General features: G+C 37.1%; 3 protein-coding genes across 4 annotated transcripts; 1 reads left to right on the forward strand and 2 right to left on the reverse strand.

Annotated features, from left to right (window-relative positions):
- Positions 1–221: 221 nt before the first annotated feature.
- On the forward strand, positions 222–3,010 carry MEE40 (Pentatricopeptide repeat (PPR) superfamily protein). The gene has a single exon (XM_088209872.1). It carries the CDS (start codon positions 364–366, stop codon positions 2,668–2,670), a length of 2,307 nt encoding a protein of 768 aa, XP_088065998.1. The 5' UTR covers positions 222–363; the 3' UTR covers positions 2,671–3,010.
- Positions 3,011–4,243: 1,233 nt separating this feature from the next.
- LOC110825962 (actin-depolymerizing factor 2) lies at positions 4,244–6,384 on the reverse strand. The gene is made up of 3 exons (XM_022056519.2): positions 6,177–6,384; positions 4,888–5,153; positions 4,244–4,803 (listed from the first exon to the last, which is right to left on the reverse strand). The coding sequence occupies exons 1-3, from the start codon at positions 6,177–6,179 to the stop codon at positions 4,653–4,655; spliced, it is 420 nt and encodes a 139-aa protein (XP_021912211.1). The 5' UTR covers positions 6,180–6,384; the 3' UTR covers positions 4,244–4,652.
- Positions 6,385–6,794: 410 nt separating this feature from the next.
- Positions 6,795–17,272, reverse strand: LOC110825960 (RING/U-box superfamily protein). Of its 2 annotated transcripts, XM_022056516.2 has the most exons (5): positions 16,985–17,272; positions 16,099–16,243; positions 10,060–10,365; positions 9,109–9,167; positions 6,795–8,015 (listed from the first exon to the last, which is right to left on the reverse strand). In XM_022056516.2, exons 2-5 carry the CDS (start codon positions 16,120–16,122, stop codon positions 6,884–6,886), a joined length of 1,521 nt encoding a protein of 506 aa, XP_021912208.1. In that variant the 5' UTR covers positions 16,123–16,243; positions 16,985–17,272; the 3' UTR covers positions 6,795–6,883. The 2 variants fall into 2 exon arrangements, with proteins under 2 accessions (XP_021912208.1, XP_021912209.1); XM_022056517.2 differs by lacking the exon at positions 16,099–16,243 and having other exon boundaries at positions 16,985–17,271.
- Between the last annotated feature and the right edge of the window lie 550 nt (positions 17,273–17,822).

The following is a 17,822-nucleotide window of genomic DNA, read 5'->3' on the forward strand; positions in this document are numbered from 1 at the left end:
AAAGACCTTCAAAGTTTATTGTTCATAGTGTTGATCAATATGATTCCAGCTCTAAAAGAGGTAGAAATTCCAAATGAAAGATGAAATTGGGTCCTCTTACATGAAAGGGATATGATCAGAAGTTTATGGGTCTGTTTGTAACAAAGTGGGCTCATACAATTGGAAACATGAGTATATAAAGCGACGTCGTTCTTAGTTCATCTTGAAAATATCCACTTCATCTCGTCTCTTCTCTTCTCTGCTCTGCTCTTCTGTTGCAGCAGCAATTCAAAGCTTAAGACAGTTTGCGACAAGCATCATTCTCTCTGTTTGAAGATAAGACTGGAACTTCCTGGAATATTATATGTTTTCTAGCTTACTTCAATGGCTTTCTCTTCATGTCTCAAATGCTATCTCTGGCCTCACTCTCAGAGTCAAATCCTAAGCCAGCCAAATTCCATCTCTTTCTATCATAAACCTAACTCCCAATCCACCGTCTCCTTTGCCTCGAGGAAACAGCATGAGCAATTGACCACCCAAATTCAAACCTCTTCCTCTACACTGTCTTCCAATTTCACTTCTACTCAATTGCTTGACAGTCTCCGTCGCCTGAGCGACGAATCCTCCGTGCTTCGATTGTTTGATTGGGCGTCAAAGCAGCCCAACTTCAGGCCCGATGCCTCGATATACGAAGAGATTCTAGCCAAACTCGGGAAGGTGGGGTCCCATGGTTCCATGAGGCGTGTTCTGGAGGAGATGAGACTCTCTGGTTGTGAAGTTAACCGAGGTACTTTCTTGATTTTCATCCAGAGTTACGCCAAGTTTGAGTTGTATGATGAGATTCTTGGCGTCGTTGATTTCATGCGTAAAGAATTCGGGCTAGAGCCCGATACACATTTTTTTAATCATTCCTTGAATCTTCTTGTTGAAGGGAATAAGCTAAAATTAATAGAAACTGCACATTCTAACATGATTGAATGGGGAATTAAACCAGATGTTTCAACTTTTAATATCTTAATTAAGGCTTTATGTAAAGCACATCAAATTAGGCTTGCAATTTTGATGATGGAAGAAATGCCTAGTTACGGCTTAGCTCCTGATGAGAAAACATTCACAACGATAATGAAAGGGTTTATTGAGGAAGGTAATTTGGACGGAGCCTTGAGAATAAGGGAGCAAATGGTAGAAGTTGGGTGTCCTTGGTCCAATGTGACAGTCAATGTTTTGGTTCATGGGTTTTGCAACGCAGGAAAGGTTGAGGAGGCCTTGGATTTTATTCAGGAAATGTCCAATGAGGGATTTTTTCCTGATCATTATACATTCAATACTTTGGTCAATGGTTTGTGCAAGGCTGGACATGTTAATCATGGTCGAGAGATCATGGATGTGATGCTGCAAGAGGGATTTGATCCTGATGTGTTTACGTATAACTCAGTGATTTCTGGGTTGTCTAGATTGGGTAAGGTGGAAGAGGCAGTGGAGGTCCTAGATGAGATGCTTTCTAGGGATTGTTCGCCTAATACTGTTACTTATAACACTTTTATTAGCACGTTATGTAGGGAGAACCAGATTGAAACAGCCACTGAACTTGCTCGTGTTATTACAAGCAAAGGAATTTTACCTGATGTTTGTACATTCAATTCTCTGGTACAAGGTCTCTGTTTGACCAGAAATCATAGTATTGCAGTGGAACTATTTGAGGAGATGAAGAATAAAGGGTGCATACCTGATGAATTTACATATAATATGTTGATTGACAGTCTCTGTTCCAAGGGCAGGCTGGAAGAGGCTTTGTATTTGCTTAAAGAAATGGAAGGAAGTGACTGCGCTCGCAGTGTTATCACCTACAATACTTTGATTGATGGATTCTGCAAAGTTGGGAAGATTGAAGAAGCAGAAGAGATCTTTGATGAGATGGAGATCCAAGGGGTTTCACGAAATTCTGTGACCTATAATACACTTATCGATGGACTTTGTAAGAAGAAGAGAGTGGAGGAGGCTGCACAGCTTATGGACCAGATGATAATGGAGGGATTAAAGCCTGACAAGTTTACCTACAGTTCTATGCTAACATTCTTCTGCAGGGCTGGGAATATTAAAAAGGCAGCAGATATTGTACAGACCATGACTTCAAATGGATGTGAACCAGACATTGTTACCTACGGGACCCTAATTTTGGGCCTCTGCAAGGCTGGTAGAGTTGATGTTGCGAGCAAGCTTCTTAGATCAATTCAGATGAAAGGTATGATTTTGACTCCACAGGCATATAACCCTGTAATTCAAGCACTATTTAGGAAAAGGAGAAGTACTGAAGCCATGAGGCTTTTTAGAGAAATGATGGAGAAGGGTGAACTTGCAGATGCAATCACATATAAAATTGTATTTCGTGGTCTCTGTAATGGAGGAGGACCAATTGGAGAAGCTGTTGCTTTTTTGATTGAGATGATTGAGAAAGGTTTCATACCTGAATTCTCATCATTCTATATGCTGGCTGAAGGACTTTGTACATTATCAATGGAGGATACTCTAATCAACCTTGTAGATACAATAATGGAGAAAGCAAACTTCTCAAAAAGTCAAGTTTCCATGATAAGGGGTTTCCTTAAAATCCGTAAATTTCAAGATGCATTGGCTACCCTTGATGGTATCTTGGCTAGCCAGAAACCAAAGAAAGGTTACTGGTCAAGATGAGGTTTGATGTTGCTCTATGCAAAACAGTTTGTGAAGATGGAAGCTGCAGCTTGATGTTTGGTTGTATGAAGTTGCAGACTTGATTGGTCTTGATGGGTAACCATATAGTGTGGACTAAACAAGTCTCCTAGAAAATTTTGGATGATGTGCTTGGAGGCTGGAGCAACATTCTTGCTTGCAACTATTACTTCTCCTTATATCAGCAATTAGGTTTTTGCAACACTTTGCTTGATAACAATTTGACAATAGTTTCTTCCTGCCCTTCTTGTTAGGAAGAGTGAAGGAACATAACAGAATTTTTTTGGGCAAATTACTATTTTAGTCTCCAAATTTTGACTTATTTTTCGTTTTAATCATTAACAAAATAGTCCTCAGATTTTTTACAATTTTTAAAGTACTAACTCCATTAAATTTTTGACAAGAAAAAAAAACGAAAAAGTATTAGACCTTGTCTGGCTTCTCTCTCTTCCCTCCGTCTCCCTTCTTTCCTCTTTCTCTCTCTTTGATCAAAGAAACTTCAGGCATTTAAACGCCAAAAAATGTAGACCCGTCAAAAAAGAACATACCCAAACAACATCATCTAATTAGTTCAAAGAACAAATAAAATAATAATGACTTGCAGAAGATTTTGTGAAGTGTTTAGATATATCACGTGTAATGCTATTGAATATGATGGAATAGATCATGAACTCAAATACTTGTGGCCTTGATGCCTCAAAAAGGGTAGTCTGTACTTGTATAGAAAGGAAGAAGAAAGCTAAATGGAATGAAAACATGATCAGAGAAAGAAATGTTGGAGAAACAATCTTTTAAATCTTTGCTTCAGCAGCAATGGAAAATACTGAGATGATGTTAATAGGATCTTTGTGGGTGAGAGACAAAGAAGAAGAGAACAAATGCGAGAGACGAATAAAAGTTGCCACAAAGAATGTGAGATAGATATATTTACATTTAAGAGAAATATGATAGATTTCTTTTATTATAAATAATAATATATTATTTTCTAATTATTTTATATAAAAATTGAATCTTTGAATTGGTTTTTATCAATATAAATCATAACTTCGAGAATCAGACACGAAACCATACATACTGTTCCAATGTATTGATTTGGCTTATCAACTAACAACATGCATATTAATATAAAGAAAGTGTCTTAGAAAACCAAAAATAGGTGATCAGCCAAGTTCAGTAAATAAATGTTTTTATGTAGCGAAAACCAAATGGAGGAACCTCATGAATTCAAGTGTCTAAACTTGTCACTTTCAAGGCAACAGATTGTAGAAAGAGCACCTGCGCTAGTTCCGGGTAGCATGTGAGACAGATAAACATAATAAAAGTGCGACATTCAGATCCTCATACTTCTAAGAGACATATGACTGATTGGTTTAGAATGTTCGGAAAATGAAAATGATCTCTTACAGACCTGGTCCATTCCTGGTTCATTTCAAATGATAACGAATATGAACATATTTCACAATAGCACATGCATAAGGAAATCATGTTTTTTCATATTGCAGTAACCTGAATCACCCACAGAAGTATGGAATTAACTTGCCAGAAACAGGAGAGCTTGTAAGAATATTAGTTATCGTCTTCATATACAAAATAAGCCAAACACCTGACAGAGCAGTGACTATGCACCTTCAACAATCCCAGAATAAGGAGGCACAGATCAAATATTCAAAACAGAAATATGAACTGAAGGTGTTGATTAACCCCCTACAAACAGTACAGTTACATATCAGCCTGTAGAGATAAGACTAAAACAAGACACTCAATATATAGGTTCTATAAGTAGCAAATGATCAAAAGGTTATAGCAGAAAGCAGATTTGCATGTTCAAAACAAATAACGTCCACGATAATAAAACTTGGAAATTAGATGATTAGCCAAGTTCACCATCCCACAACCTATAAACAATTGAACCAGCATTAGAAGACCAAATGCAAGGATCCTAATCACAAGGCCTAACATCATATTCAGTTGGCCCGGCTCCTAATGACATCAAGGCCCATCTCAGTTGGATCAGTTGCTTGCAACTCCACTTGAATTCCATCAAGCTCTCTCTTGAACCTATCTTTGGAACTTGCATAGATCATTTTGCTCCTAACCCTTGAGGTATCAGGCGACCTTCATAGTGCAAGATACAATAAATTTTGGCAACAGCAAATAAGAGATAGGCAATAAAAACTAAAAACAGTGAATTAACGATACCATGCAATGAAGATAATCCTGCTTTTTTGGACATTTTCTTCAGTCACAAAATCGAAATCATAGACAGCATATCGGCATTCATCAGCAGGAAGGCTAGCAGCGAAATCCTCATAGCTGTTTGTTGGCTCCCCAACTTTCTCTACAATGACTTGCTTTTGCTTCTCCTCAATCTTGTAAACAATAAAACGGTAAGTTCGTTTTGCCTTGAGCTCCAGAAACTTCAGCTTGCACTCATCATGCACAGCCATACCAGATGCTGCATTGGCCTGTGAGCGCAAAGAATAAACCGAAATTTTTACGCAGTTCCAGATTTGCTTAGCATCCATATATTGAATATGAAACATCTATGTAACTCCACAACCATGTTTGCAAGCAGTACCCAATAGCAATAGTGAAGGAAAATTTTCAACCTACCTTGAGCGAAAGTGATTAAATACTACATCCCATGACACTGTTTTGGGCAGTATGACAAAACTGGTTAAAACTTACCGCAAAAAAATTTAAATATGCTTTGCCATTCAATTAAGATGTAAGCAAACCCCAATATAACTGAGCTATATGGTTGCTCCAGGCTCGAGCTTCCTTTTAGTGATGATCTATAATCCCTAAGCACAGAATTTATAGATACAAAAAAATGCACACAATGCATTTGCTCAGACAAGCAGGCAGCAAACAGAAGGTCACTCACTAATAACAAACGTCAAAAACGAACATATAATGATGCAGACAGACAGGATAATAAATTTTAGCTAAAAATGGATAACGAGAACAAAACAAGATTAACCATTACAATCATCAAATGACCTTAAATGTCGGAGGGGAGGGGGCCGATAAAATAAGTGTCTTGAACTTAACTGCATATTGTACCCTCTGCTTAGATCCACACTAGTTCCAATCATCAAAGACAAAAGACAATAATATCCAATCAAGACTTCGAATGACGCCTATCAACTAAATCAAACCACGATTATCAAACTCAACGTCATAACAAAATAAAATCAGATCTGCGAGCTAAAATAACACGCGTAAACAACTTATCCGCCAAAAATCCATTCCAGCTGCAACAGATAAACTTCTGGTCAGCGGATCGAAGACCGATCAAACGCCGGTATCCACCAAGTAGCTAAACCAGAAAAAGCAAAAGCTACAAAGATCCGCTAAACTACTGAGAAAATTCAAGGAAAAACGAGACCAAAAATTTTCCTGCGAACTTCTTGGTAACCAAATGAAGCATGGAGTATAATTTAAACATACTAATCTACTAAAAAAAGGCAAAAGAAAATACTCACCATTTCTTCTTAAGCTTAGTGGTTGTCTTCACCGAACAGTAATGATCGGGATCGATAAAGGAGGAGGAGAGAATATAGAGAAGTAAAGAATCTCCTCCGATTACCAGGACGCTTGCAGAAATGTTCAACCCCTTTTTATTCGGTTCCCCTGCTTGAGAGAGAGAGAGAGAGAGAGAGAGAGAGAGAGAAACAATATCCTGATAAAATCGTATTATACCATAGCGTATGAGACGCAGCTGAGCTTATAGTTTCGTGCCACGTCATACACGGCTTGGGAAACTCTTTAAAGAGGCGGCGCCGCCCAGACAGCGGCTTACTGAGTCGGCTCAGAGAACGACATCGTTTTGTGATATGTATCGTAATCTGTTTTGCTAAACAGTTGCACGTCGTTTTCACTTAAATGCGGTGCAGTCGCATCAAAAGTGTTTTATATTATGACGGGTCGGTGATTTTACAGTTACCTGTTATGGAAATAATTTTTATTAAAAATATTTTAAAAAGGTATATAATGTATATCTCTGAGACTCAGAAATTTATAGAAAGTTTTTACACCAACTGGCCAAATTGAGATGTACAAACAAAACAAAGCATACTAAGAGATTGAATGCTGCCGAAAAGTAATAAAGAAACACCAAACTCATACTACTTAATGAATATGAATAGTCTGGCAAGAGAAGAATTTATATTATATGGATACAACAGAAGTACTAATTTTTTTGGTCTTGGCTGCCTGCAAATCCATCATGGCTCTCATGTTGCCATCCATAGCTTTGACCATCTCGACCCATATCCCCTGAATAGAACTGACCACGACTCGGATGAGACAAGTGAGGTGGTGGTGGAGGGGGTGGTGGGATCTGCAAAGATTGTGATGCCAATATGCCCTTCCCATCCCTATTATCCTGTTGAACATCTATTCCCTTGATGCCTGATGGTGGAGGAATCATGGGTAAGCCTGAATTTCGCCCAAAATCACCTTGAAAAAATGGAGCTTTTCCCTGAGAATCCGAAAGGTTTGCAAAACCTTCTTGGACCCCTTGATTCCCCATTGGAGCTTCAAAAGGTACACCAACCGTTCCAGCAGTCCAAGACTGTTGGTATTGTGCCGAGAAATGAACACCAACCACTGGACCTGGTGGGAAACCTAATAATGAACCTTGTTGTGAACCCACTTCTGGAGTTGAATCCGTCCTACCCATCTCATAAGATGCAGTATAAAATTGTTGGACTCCATCCGTTTGGAAAGAAGGAAGACCAAATGAAGGTGGCATTACTGGGTTTTGATTCGTTGGCATAACATAATTAGGTGGTTGAGAGTGCATAGGTGGGTATTCTGGAAGCTGCGTCTCAGATAAAATTCCTTGCTGCTTGTCTGTTAACTGACTTGATTCTTGCTGTGGTGTATCAAAACTTTGTTGGAAGCGGTTATGGGGACCAAGCCTATCATAGCCTGGGGTACGGTTATTGTCAAGCTGAGTATCCAATGGATAGTTCTGAGCTTGCCCAAAAATAGGTGGTCCTTTTTGCTGCATGATTGGCCTGGGCGGTAGTTGCTCCCTAGGCTGTTGCCGCTGTGAACTTGAAGCTGGAGAGAAAACTGGCCTTGTGGGAGCTCGAAGAGTAGAATCTGAAGCAGAAGAGTGATTAGCACTCTGAATCTCTGATTCTTTACCATCTTCTTTTTCTGCATAGGGCTGTAAAAGGTCAGCATGGCTCTCATGTATATGATATTCAAACTCATTCCTCTTCAGGAAAGATTTGAGGCAGTGGGGAGCTGCACAGATGAAGATCCCCTCCATCATCTTGATTGTCTGAATCTTTTGAATACGTTCATCACAACTGTGTACCATGAAAAACAAGAAACAAAAGAATGTGAAACAATTCCTTGCAGTCAGCTTATGTCCTTATAGAAGTGTTGCACCAAAAAAAGAACACTGAAGCTGCATTTGGTCCGTACACTAAAAAATTTGTACGGCATAAATGAGAAAAGGAATGAGAATGGTATCCTAATTATATTTTCGGTGCAAAGTAAGTGGAAATAGTAATAAAAATCATCTCCAAAAAATTCAAGATAAGAATAGAGTCTGGTCAAGTACATAAATTAATCCTATTCTACACGCAGATTTTTTTTTTTTGTGAAATATAAAGTGTCTACGAATATGGATATTCTAGTAGTTAAGTAAAACAATATAGTAGTAGTTAAATCAAACAGGTGAAAATCCTTCGTTTCCCCGTTTCCCGCTTCCATGATCAAGTTGGACTTCAAAAACTATCTAGTGTGGCCACAAATTTTAACCTGCGAGTTGTAACCAAATTCCATATAACCTACATTGGATATATAAAAGAAAATATGCTATTGCCAGCAATAACTTCAGCAGACTAATCCTTGTCTTAAATTCCTATCATATTTTCAATCATGTAAGAGAAAATGCAAGGCTAATTGTTAAAAATACATTGTTATCTAAAATGCTCTCGGTTTTATGTGCAAGGTTGCACACTCTTAATGACTTGTGAATGTTAATGTCATAGACAGATTCACTCTCTGCAGCTCCTGGGCCCAAAAATCAGAAAGTCATAAATCAGCCAGACTTCTGTTCTTACAGAACTATTCAATCAAAATCACAGAGAACCAAAAGGTTTAATTTCTTAACTTGTAACGATCTGCTCCTAGATCCTAGTAAATTCTAGGAATTACTTGAGCATGAAGTCCGATTAATAGAGCTTGAACATGACCAAAAGCATAAAAATCACATATACCATTTGAAGTAATCATGTAAGAGTCCAAAAGCACATTGCCATTTACACAAGCTACTGATGGAATTCCATGGCACTTTAAAGAGCTGTTTGCAGTATAGATATCAAGCAGCGCAGCCAAATAGCATCAAATAATGAACTCATTGTTTTAATAGATGAAGATCAGATATCGCCTTACAGATAGCAAATCGATTCACTCCTTGCACACTCAAGACAGAAGGCATGCTCACAAGGGCTCTGCAAGAAATCAATACTATTAGTATGGGGATTTTCCAACATTTCTAGCAGCATGCATGGAAAAATGACAATCAAGAGCAGATGATACACCTTAGTTAGCACACATAAAATCAGCAGAAAAAATTGTTTGTAACTGTACTTTGAAACCTTTCATAGAGTGTTTACAGGAGGAAAGACATCAACCACAAAGAGGACTAGGCACAAGATTAAAACCATACAGCTTCCAACGGTCAAAGTAGAAAAAGAAATTAAAATAAAAGATCTTCTTAAAAAGCTGCAAGGAAATAAAAATTAAAAGATGATAAAAATATCAAAGCTGAACAAGAACACACCCAAAATATCAAGTGTTAAATAAACTAGAAGACACTAATGACATTGAAGGTGACACCCAAGCATCACGACTAAATTACTATTTTTCCTACATGCAAGGTCACTGGCAACTGTCCAGTTGAGATGAGACCACCGGAAGCATCAATAATAGTTCCTCACTTTGAAATCTATTACTCATCAATATGTATGGAACAATTTTTCCCATTACAAAGCGAATTTAATGACAGGAGATACCAACTAAAAAGAGAAGCGGAAACTATTAAAAGGGTGCAACATTATTTTTAAATAATCACCAGTATCTATGTTATTCTAATCCAAATATATTTGACCTAGTAGGAAATCTACACTTTTTATGGAAAATCTCAACCACAAATCACTAAATTCAACGGGAGAAGAAAATAAAATAAAATCATACTCAATTCTTTATCAACTCCTGTTGTTTGTACTAGCAAATTTCTAAGTAAAGAATAACTCAGATAGCATAATCAACAATGAGAAAAAGCAAAATACAAAAGCTTCAAAAATAAAATGAAGAATGAAGCATGCAGTACTTAGGACATACCAAACGGCCATAGACAGCAATTGGGTAATCACAGCGAACACAGAAATGGACTCGCTCACCAAGGTGGCGACGGGACCTGCGACCAACAGTCTTGACAACAGAAGCAACAGTGATCGAACCAATGCCTTTGGCTACAGGAAGATCAGCCAGGACAAGGTGGTCAGGACATGCCACAGTCACGGTCTCCGCCAGCAGGGGCCGGACAACCCCTCCACCACCTTCCGTCGAAGGACCCTTGCTAAGCCTAATTTGAAGCATCCTTTCCTTTAATATCTTCCGTCTCCTTGATAAAACTCGTCCAGTCACCTAACAAACAAATAATCATGTATATAATCTAAACAACATCACCAATATCTTGTCATACCAAGATACAATTTTGTGAGAAATAATCGATGTTACAATATATGAATATATTAGTAGAATTTGAAAAAAGAAATGGAAAAAGCTAGAGAAAAAATTGGCTGATTAGGAATTTCAATTCTTAGACAGAATATATGGTATGAAGTTTGTATAAAAGGACTAAGCTTAAAAGGGGCCAGGATAGTATGTATACATGCTACTTCCAATACAAAAGTGAGCTTTTTTGTTTCTAATAAAAAAGTATAGTATCTATCATCAATTAACAAGCACCAAGGGGGTGCCAACCCATGTAAAAAATTATTTACATATCAATCAAGATATCAATAATATCTTCAAGATCCTCCATAAAATATAGAAGATGACTCCTAACCAAAAAAATCAAAGGTCTAAATAATCTATCTCTAACCTTCTCAAACTCATATACCACCCATTGAAAAGCTCTCTTGTTTCTTTCTTTCCAAACCACCCAAAATATAGCAAGGGGATAAGACGCACATGTTCCATCCCAACACTAATACCCTTCCAGACTCAAATCTCATCCCTAACCGTATCAGTCATCAGCCGACTAATCCTCAATAGTCTATATGCCATTGTCCTAAATTTGCACACCAATCGGCATGAAAGCAGGATGTGGTTACAAGACTCTGCTTCCTGTTACATAGGCAACAACCATTCAGCATAACTTTTCTTCTCGTTAACTTGTCAATTGTGTCAATACACTCACACCCTACCTCCCACGCAAAGAAAATAATCAATGAAGCATTCACCTTCCAAATTTGCCGAAAAGGAAAAATGATCTCAATAGTATTATTCTTAACCAAGTAGTTATAGAAAGACCTAACCGAAAAGGTCCCTATGGAACTAAGGGTTCAGACAAGTTCATCATTACTCCTGTCCATTGAGACAAAAGAGAGTGTTCTTAATAGTCTCTCATACTCATTACTTTCTCAATTATTGACGTTTCTTCATTTCCCAATTCAAAACTGAGTTAATTTGAAACACATAGTAATAACCATCTAGTAATTTTAAAAATATTTTCCTCATCAAAATAACATCTTATTCTATTACATAAAGAATTTTTCATTTAGTAATTTATTATTACATGTTAAAGTTATGACAAACTTCTTATAATATTAAATGATTATTATGTTGCTCTACTGCTAATATAGATATTAGAGATTACTTGTAATAAAAAAGAGGCTCATACACATAATTGCTATCCACCTATTAGTCCTTTCATATTTTGGTTCCTAACTTCTGAAACCAAATAATTTAGAACTCTACATTTTGTGTTTTCTATTTTGGTCTTCTGTTAGTTTTTAATACTATAATTGTTAATGTCATACATAAACCAAGATATAAAATTGACAACATGACATGCTAAATAATTTTTTCATAACATAACATGCTAAATAATTAAACACAATTCACCCAGACTATACCCATCCAACCTAATTTTAACCCACGACGTTACCCAAACATAATCTCTGAAAATTTTGACCAAAAAAATGCCTTTACTTTTCATTCTTAATCCCACCAAGCATCATCTATTTCGAATATCCTCATTAATGGTTTTCACATGTGTTAATCACGCAACAATCTTTATTTTCTTGGGAGAGCCAGACAGCAACCATTTATCATATAAAAAATGCTAAAACAGCGTCTAAGAAACTAAAAGAGACAACATGCATCTTTCGCAGCAAACTATAAGCTATATTTCTAGCCCATTTGGATCCCCAAACATCACTAATTGGAGCCTAGATAATAGTGAAATCAAGGCAAAGGACAGTGACAATTGCCAAACGAATTAACATGCCAACTGATTATAGTTGATATTTCATTAGTTTATGAAACAACAAGAAAGCATGTCATGGTAACTGATCATAAGAGACTATACCTGAGGGGCTAACAGCTTTGCAATTATCAACCAACCCTAATTTCTTGTGGCATATACCCAAAGTCATAAAACAATATCAAAGACCGAGGAAACCAAGGAAGCTTTTCCTTAGGACTTTTTAAAATAAAGGGTACCTAAAAATGCAATCAAGAAAGATTTTCTGGGCCGTTTTACCAAAGAACCCTTTAAACACTTCACAATTTTATCCTCTTTTGAGTATACATCAAAATTTCACCCTTCAAAGACCAGGTAAGCAAGGCAGGCAGAACCACTCACTCCCCATGCCCCTTTTTTTGCTCTCCTAGAACCAGAAAAAAGAAGACACCCAAGACAGGAAAAAAAACTCACACCAACTTCAACTCACTCAAAGCCCCCTTCATCATCATACCCAAGTAGTCTCTTAGCATTTGCATATGTCAAAAGTACTCAAATAACTTATTAAAAACCCATCACCCAAAGACATGATCAATAACTATTTACAGGAACAACTGCATTTTACAAACTTATTAAGGCATCTCATTCCGTTTAATTCTTTGAGGATTACACCTTGTTATTATGTGAACCGAATGATAGGGCTCTGCTCAGTACACCAGATGTGTTCTTTTGAGTTTTCAAGCAGTATCCGATCTTAACATTAACCTTACTAATCAAAGCTGGCGAGATTGGATGATAAGAGGGATTCTAGTAGACTCCAGCATCCTGGGATGTAAATATGTCAATCTTCCTATCGAATATTTGGGGCTGCTGTAGGGGCTGAAGTATAAGGAGATTTCGATTTAAGATTCTATTGCCACGAGATTCAAACAGCAATTGGCTGGGTGGAAGAGAAACATACTATTAAATGAAGGTAGACTCACTCTTATCAAAAGCACCATAGCCAACATCCCTATATACTACATGTTTTTTATGACAAATGCCTATAAGGGTGCCCAAAAGATTGGAACCATTTAATGTAGATTCTTAATGGGGGATTTTGAGAAGAAGTACCATTTTGTGGCTTGAGATGAGGCCAAAAAGCCAATTCATCATGGAGGGCTTGGGCTGAGGTCGTCGATTGAGTTTAATAAAGCAGTTTAGAGGAAGCAGCTTTGTAGAATGGTAGCCTTTAGAGGAGGAGGATTTACGCCAAGTTCAGTATGGTGGGTAGAGGTTGGTTCACTAGAGACTCGTTTAAGTCTCATGGAAACGAGATCTGGAAGAAAATTTGCATGGGCATAGAGAAGTTCCAGAATCGTATTAAGTGGAAGGTGGATAGTGGTGACAACATTAGTTTATGGCATGACAAATGGTTTGGATAATGGTGTGCTTAAGTCCTAGTTCTTCGCATCTATGCTATTGCCCAACATAAAGAGGACTCTGTTAAAGAATCCTTCCTAGTTACAATGGGGAATGGTGAGTGTTTTACAGAGATCACAAAGAACCTTAAAGATTGAAAAATTAAGGAGTATGAGGCCCTCTTTCTCGCCCTCTCCAGAATTAGGCTTAATGGGGCCAGGGATTACCCTATTTGGAGGCTTAATGCTACTAGAGGGATTTTTTCAATTAGATCTTTCTGTAACCACATAGCAAAGAGAGAATATAAATGCAATGACTTTCCTTCTAAGCAAATTTGGAGAGTTAAAGCATCACCCAGAACATTTTTTTTTTTTTTTTTTTTTTGCTTGGGAGATAATGAGAGGATGCATTTTGACATAACAAGCTCATTTGGAGGAGGTAGGATTCTGGTGAATGGTTATTTCCTGTGCAAAAGGGATGCATAGTCACGTAACCACGTCCTCTTGTGGCATCCATTTGTCTATAAACTTTGGACTCTCGCCTAAAGTCTCTCAAGTATTAATTGGGCGATGGCTGGTCGGTGAGGCAGGAGACTTAGGTGTGGAAAGGGACCAGTAAAGCAAAAGAGCATGGTGGTCTAACTCCCCTTGCTACTTTTGGATGGCCTGACAAGAAAGAAATAAAAGAGCTTTTAAGGGCACTGTAGCTAACTTTGTTAGGATTAAAGATATTAGTTTCAGACTCAAAGCTTTTTTATTTCATCCTCTTTACTCTGTGAGGATCTTGGGGAGTTTAGTTATATTTCACTTGATATGAACCTATATTTGTACATGGGTTTGCACTCCCTTGGTGCTTCTAAGTGGATAGTATTTTTATTTTTTTTGAAAAAAAAGCATCTCATTCATTTGAACAAGCTTCAGCATTAACAAAGCTAAGATAAATTGGCATATTTGCACACAATACAGTGATATAAACAAAATACCAACATCTACTTACAGAGAAAAACATTAAACCAAAGAAAAAGAAAACAAGGATTTAAGGCCTACAAATCTTACCTAAGGGTTCCAACTAGGAAATCCCATAATGTTCTCCTTAGGGTTCCAGCAGCCCTTTCTCTAGATCTCCTTGTTCCAATCCCTTCGTCTCTCTAACTCTCTAACCCTCCCCTTTGAAAGTACTCAAGATCTCTACATTAATCTCCTAAGAAAACCTAGAACCTGTTCTTTCCCAAAAGCTCTTCTTTTCCTTCTTGGCTTCTCTATGTCATAGAGCCAGATCTAGCTCATCCTTATTCCTCTTCTTTTTCTCTTTCTAGCACCTTGCCACAACAGTGACACGGGGGCAGACTTCAGCAAAGACATAAACAAAAAAAGAGGAGTCGCCACTAATCCATTCAAGACAAGATTAGACACCAAAACATCCACTGCTCTTGCTGAAGAGGACCTAAGTTCGAGAAGTGGTACTGAATGGGTAGGATAAGGCACTCAGCCAATTGCTTAGGATTACTTAATCCGGGCTAACAAATTCTCAAGCTAGGGGCCAAGGACAAAAGACAAGGAACTAAAAATGATAAATAACCTAACAACCCAACATATACGAGACAGGTTGGAATAAGACTAAGTCATACAAAAGGTTCCCAAGCATGAACTGTAAAACCTTTTTAAAAGATCAACTTTTTCTTTGAAGCCCCAATTCTCATAGATTCGAAACGGTATTTTCATGGAGGTCTAACATTGTTGCTTCCAAAAAACACTTTTCCAATTTAAGATTCTCAAAAAATATCAAATCAATCATTTTAGGCCCCCGACAACAAATAAGTTCTTTAGTTCAGTTACCTAAACAGCAAAGGGTACAAACAACCATGTATTTCATTACTCCAAAAGTTTTCCCTCAAGGCATGCAAAAAGAAAACATTAACACATATGGGTTTGGAACTGGAATTTTTTTCATAAGAACATGCTGAAATGCACCCCTTAACCGTCAAAATGGTCACCCAAAAATTTAAAAAATGACCAATGGAGCATGCCAAAGTTCCTAGAGAAGTGCCGAACATAGTGTATAAGTAAATTCATGGTTTAAAGGGCAGCAAAATCTGTCAACCTGGCCACTGTTTTCTTCTCAGGAAAAAGACTAAGCAAATGTGACTAGAATGCTATAATTAATGCAAGTCATTCTTGCTATCTTGCATCCTCAAGTCACATCACCAGGACTTGCTCAAAACCTCTAGAACATATTTTTTTAAAAGAAAACCATGCCTTCTATTTCCTATAAAAACCTGAGTAACCTTCATTAGATCATCAGTAAGAAAGGAGGCAATACAGAGAAAAAAAACAGGATAAATACCAAGTGGATCTTTTATCAAAGGTTCAGTTAGCAGGTTTAAGATAAGAAGTATATCAAATCAATTTAGGAATGCTAAAAAAGACACATAAGACAAAATAGACTTGCAAAGACAATGGAAGTTCTGAATATCAAAATGAACCCAAATCAACTTGAAACTCTCATACCCACAAAACTAATGTGTAAACCATGACTAGTTCAACCTTCAAGACAAATTGGGATCACAATACGATTCATGACCTAGTAAGAAGAGTAGCAAGCCGGAAACAGATTCGAAGTCGCAAAATGGATTTGAAGTTCCAAAGCAAAAACCTGTAGCAGACCTAGACGTATTAAGGAGAGCTAAAACCAAAATTGAGGGAGAAAATAAGGAACTAAAGCAGATTTGAAGATTCAAACATACTTGCAATGGAACCAAAACCAGGTTTTGAGGAATATTTAAGAAGGTTAAACAGATTTGAAATCATAAACAGGCTTAGAAAATATGTTCAAGAATAGCCAGGTCTAAAAATTAAGTCATTAAACAGCTAAATAAAACAAATGTGAAAAATTCAAAACCCAAGCTGGATCTGAGAGTAACTCCTGCCTCAATCATAAGCTTGGTGGTCAAATATTAACTTAATCCATTTTATTCAGCATCCAACAATTTAGTTCATTGCAGTCTACATGAAATACATTCTTAAAAAAGGGAAGAGACCAAGATTGTTGCAAGAACAGAAAGGAGCTTAGAAGCATCTCCTTTTCCCTTTCTGTTTAGATATTTTTTCCTAATCCCTGATTCCCTCTCTCTCTTTTAGCCTCTATCTTTTATCAAATAATTGCCATGTAACAGCAAGGCAGTGATGATATTGAACACACAAGACCAAAATGGACTTCATTATCTCAATTTAGTAGCTATATCAGTAACTAGCGAGAGGAATTAATCAGGAAGCATAAATAAAAACCAAAATATAACAACGTTTACATTACTCAATAGTGATTCAAACCAAATCATGCCCATTATCATCCACAACATGGATTTAACGTTACAGGTTATCAGAGAGTAATTTATACCGATAATTGCCTAAGTAGCACTTCAAATGATTAATCCTTTCACTGTCCAAGTCCCCTCGTTCTGGCTTCAAGGAGAAATTTGCTCCTCTCTTCTCTTCTTCGTCGTCTTATTGCCGGGGTTCTTCAATCGTCCGTTTTCTTTCCTCTGTCTCGTCTGTTCACTGCCTAGCTAACCATCATTACGCATCATCTGCTTCACCCTCGTCGCGCCTGTCTCTTGCGCCGCACATACCCTCGGTTAGAGAACCAGAAAACCTCAACTGGCCAGCCTCCTTCCCCGAACAGAAACGGGCCTTATTTGAACGGGCACCACTTTCTGCTGAAACGGGTCGGGTTATGATATTATATTGGGCCTGTTCCGGGTTGGGCCTTACTTTCCTGGCCTGGTATATAATAGAAACTAGGCATGGGCCTCTTGTTTAGATTTATGGCTTAAAAGTGGAAAATTTCCCTTCTTTTTTCTCTCTCTTTTTTTTTTAATCTTCATTTTCTATTTTCTCTTTTTTTTCTCTCTTTTTGTTTTTCTTCATTTTTATTTTCTTACTTTTCTATTCTCTTTTTTCTTCTTAATTTTCTTTTTTTTTTTTTCATTTTTCTCTTTTTCTTTTAAATGGTATAAAACAATATTTAAAATAGTAATAACTAAAATAATAATAATAATAATATAAATAGAATGTTTTCTCTATATAACTAACCTCGTGTCTACTTTCTTTAATCAAGTAACCCACTTGAGATTTTTGTAATTATTTATTATTTATTTTTATTTTTTTTTACAAAAATTGATTGACAAAGAATCAATGTGTTTTTCTCTCTAAAAAAAATACATGGCAAATATTTT

The sequence above is a fragment of the Carica papaya genome, chromosome 8 (genome assembly GCF_054855325.1).
Source record: "Carica papaya isolate Zhongbai chromosome 8, ASM5485532v1, whole genome shotgun sequence".
In the NCBI taxonomy this organism is placed as follows: Eukaryota; Viridiplantae; Streptophyta; class Magnoliopsida; order Brassicales; family Caricaceae; genus Carica; species Carica papaya.

Bases quoted from the DNA above. Each gene is read 5' to 3' on its own strand.
- MEE40 (XM_088209872.1), top strand. From the start codon at position 364: ATGGCTTTCTCTTCATGTCTCAAATGCTATCTCTGGCCTCACTCTCAG.
- LOC110825960 (XM_022056516.2), bottom strand. From the start codon at position 16,122: ATGGTTTACACATTAGTTTTGTGG. The intron at 9,168-10,059 runs GTATGTCCTAAG...GATTTCTTGCAG, and splicing joins TTGCTGTCTATGGCCGTTTG to AGCCCTTGTGAGCATGCCTT. The intron at 8,016-9,108 runs GTAAGGCGATAT...CATGGTACACAG, and splicing joins AGTGAATCGATTTGCTATCT to TTGTGATGAACGTATTCAAA.
- LOC110825962 (XM_022056519.2), bottom strand. The intron at 4,804-4,887 runs GTATCGTTAATT...TGCACTATGAAG, and splicing joins AGGATTATCTTCATTGCATG to GTCGCCTGATACCTCAAGGG.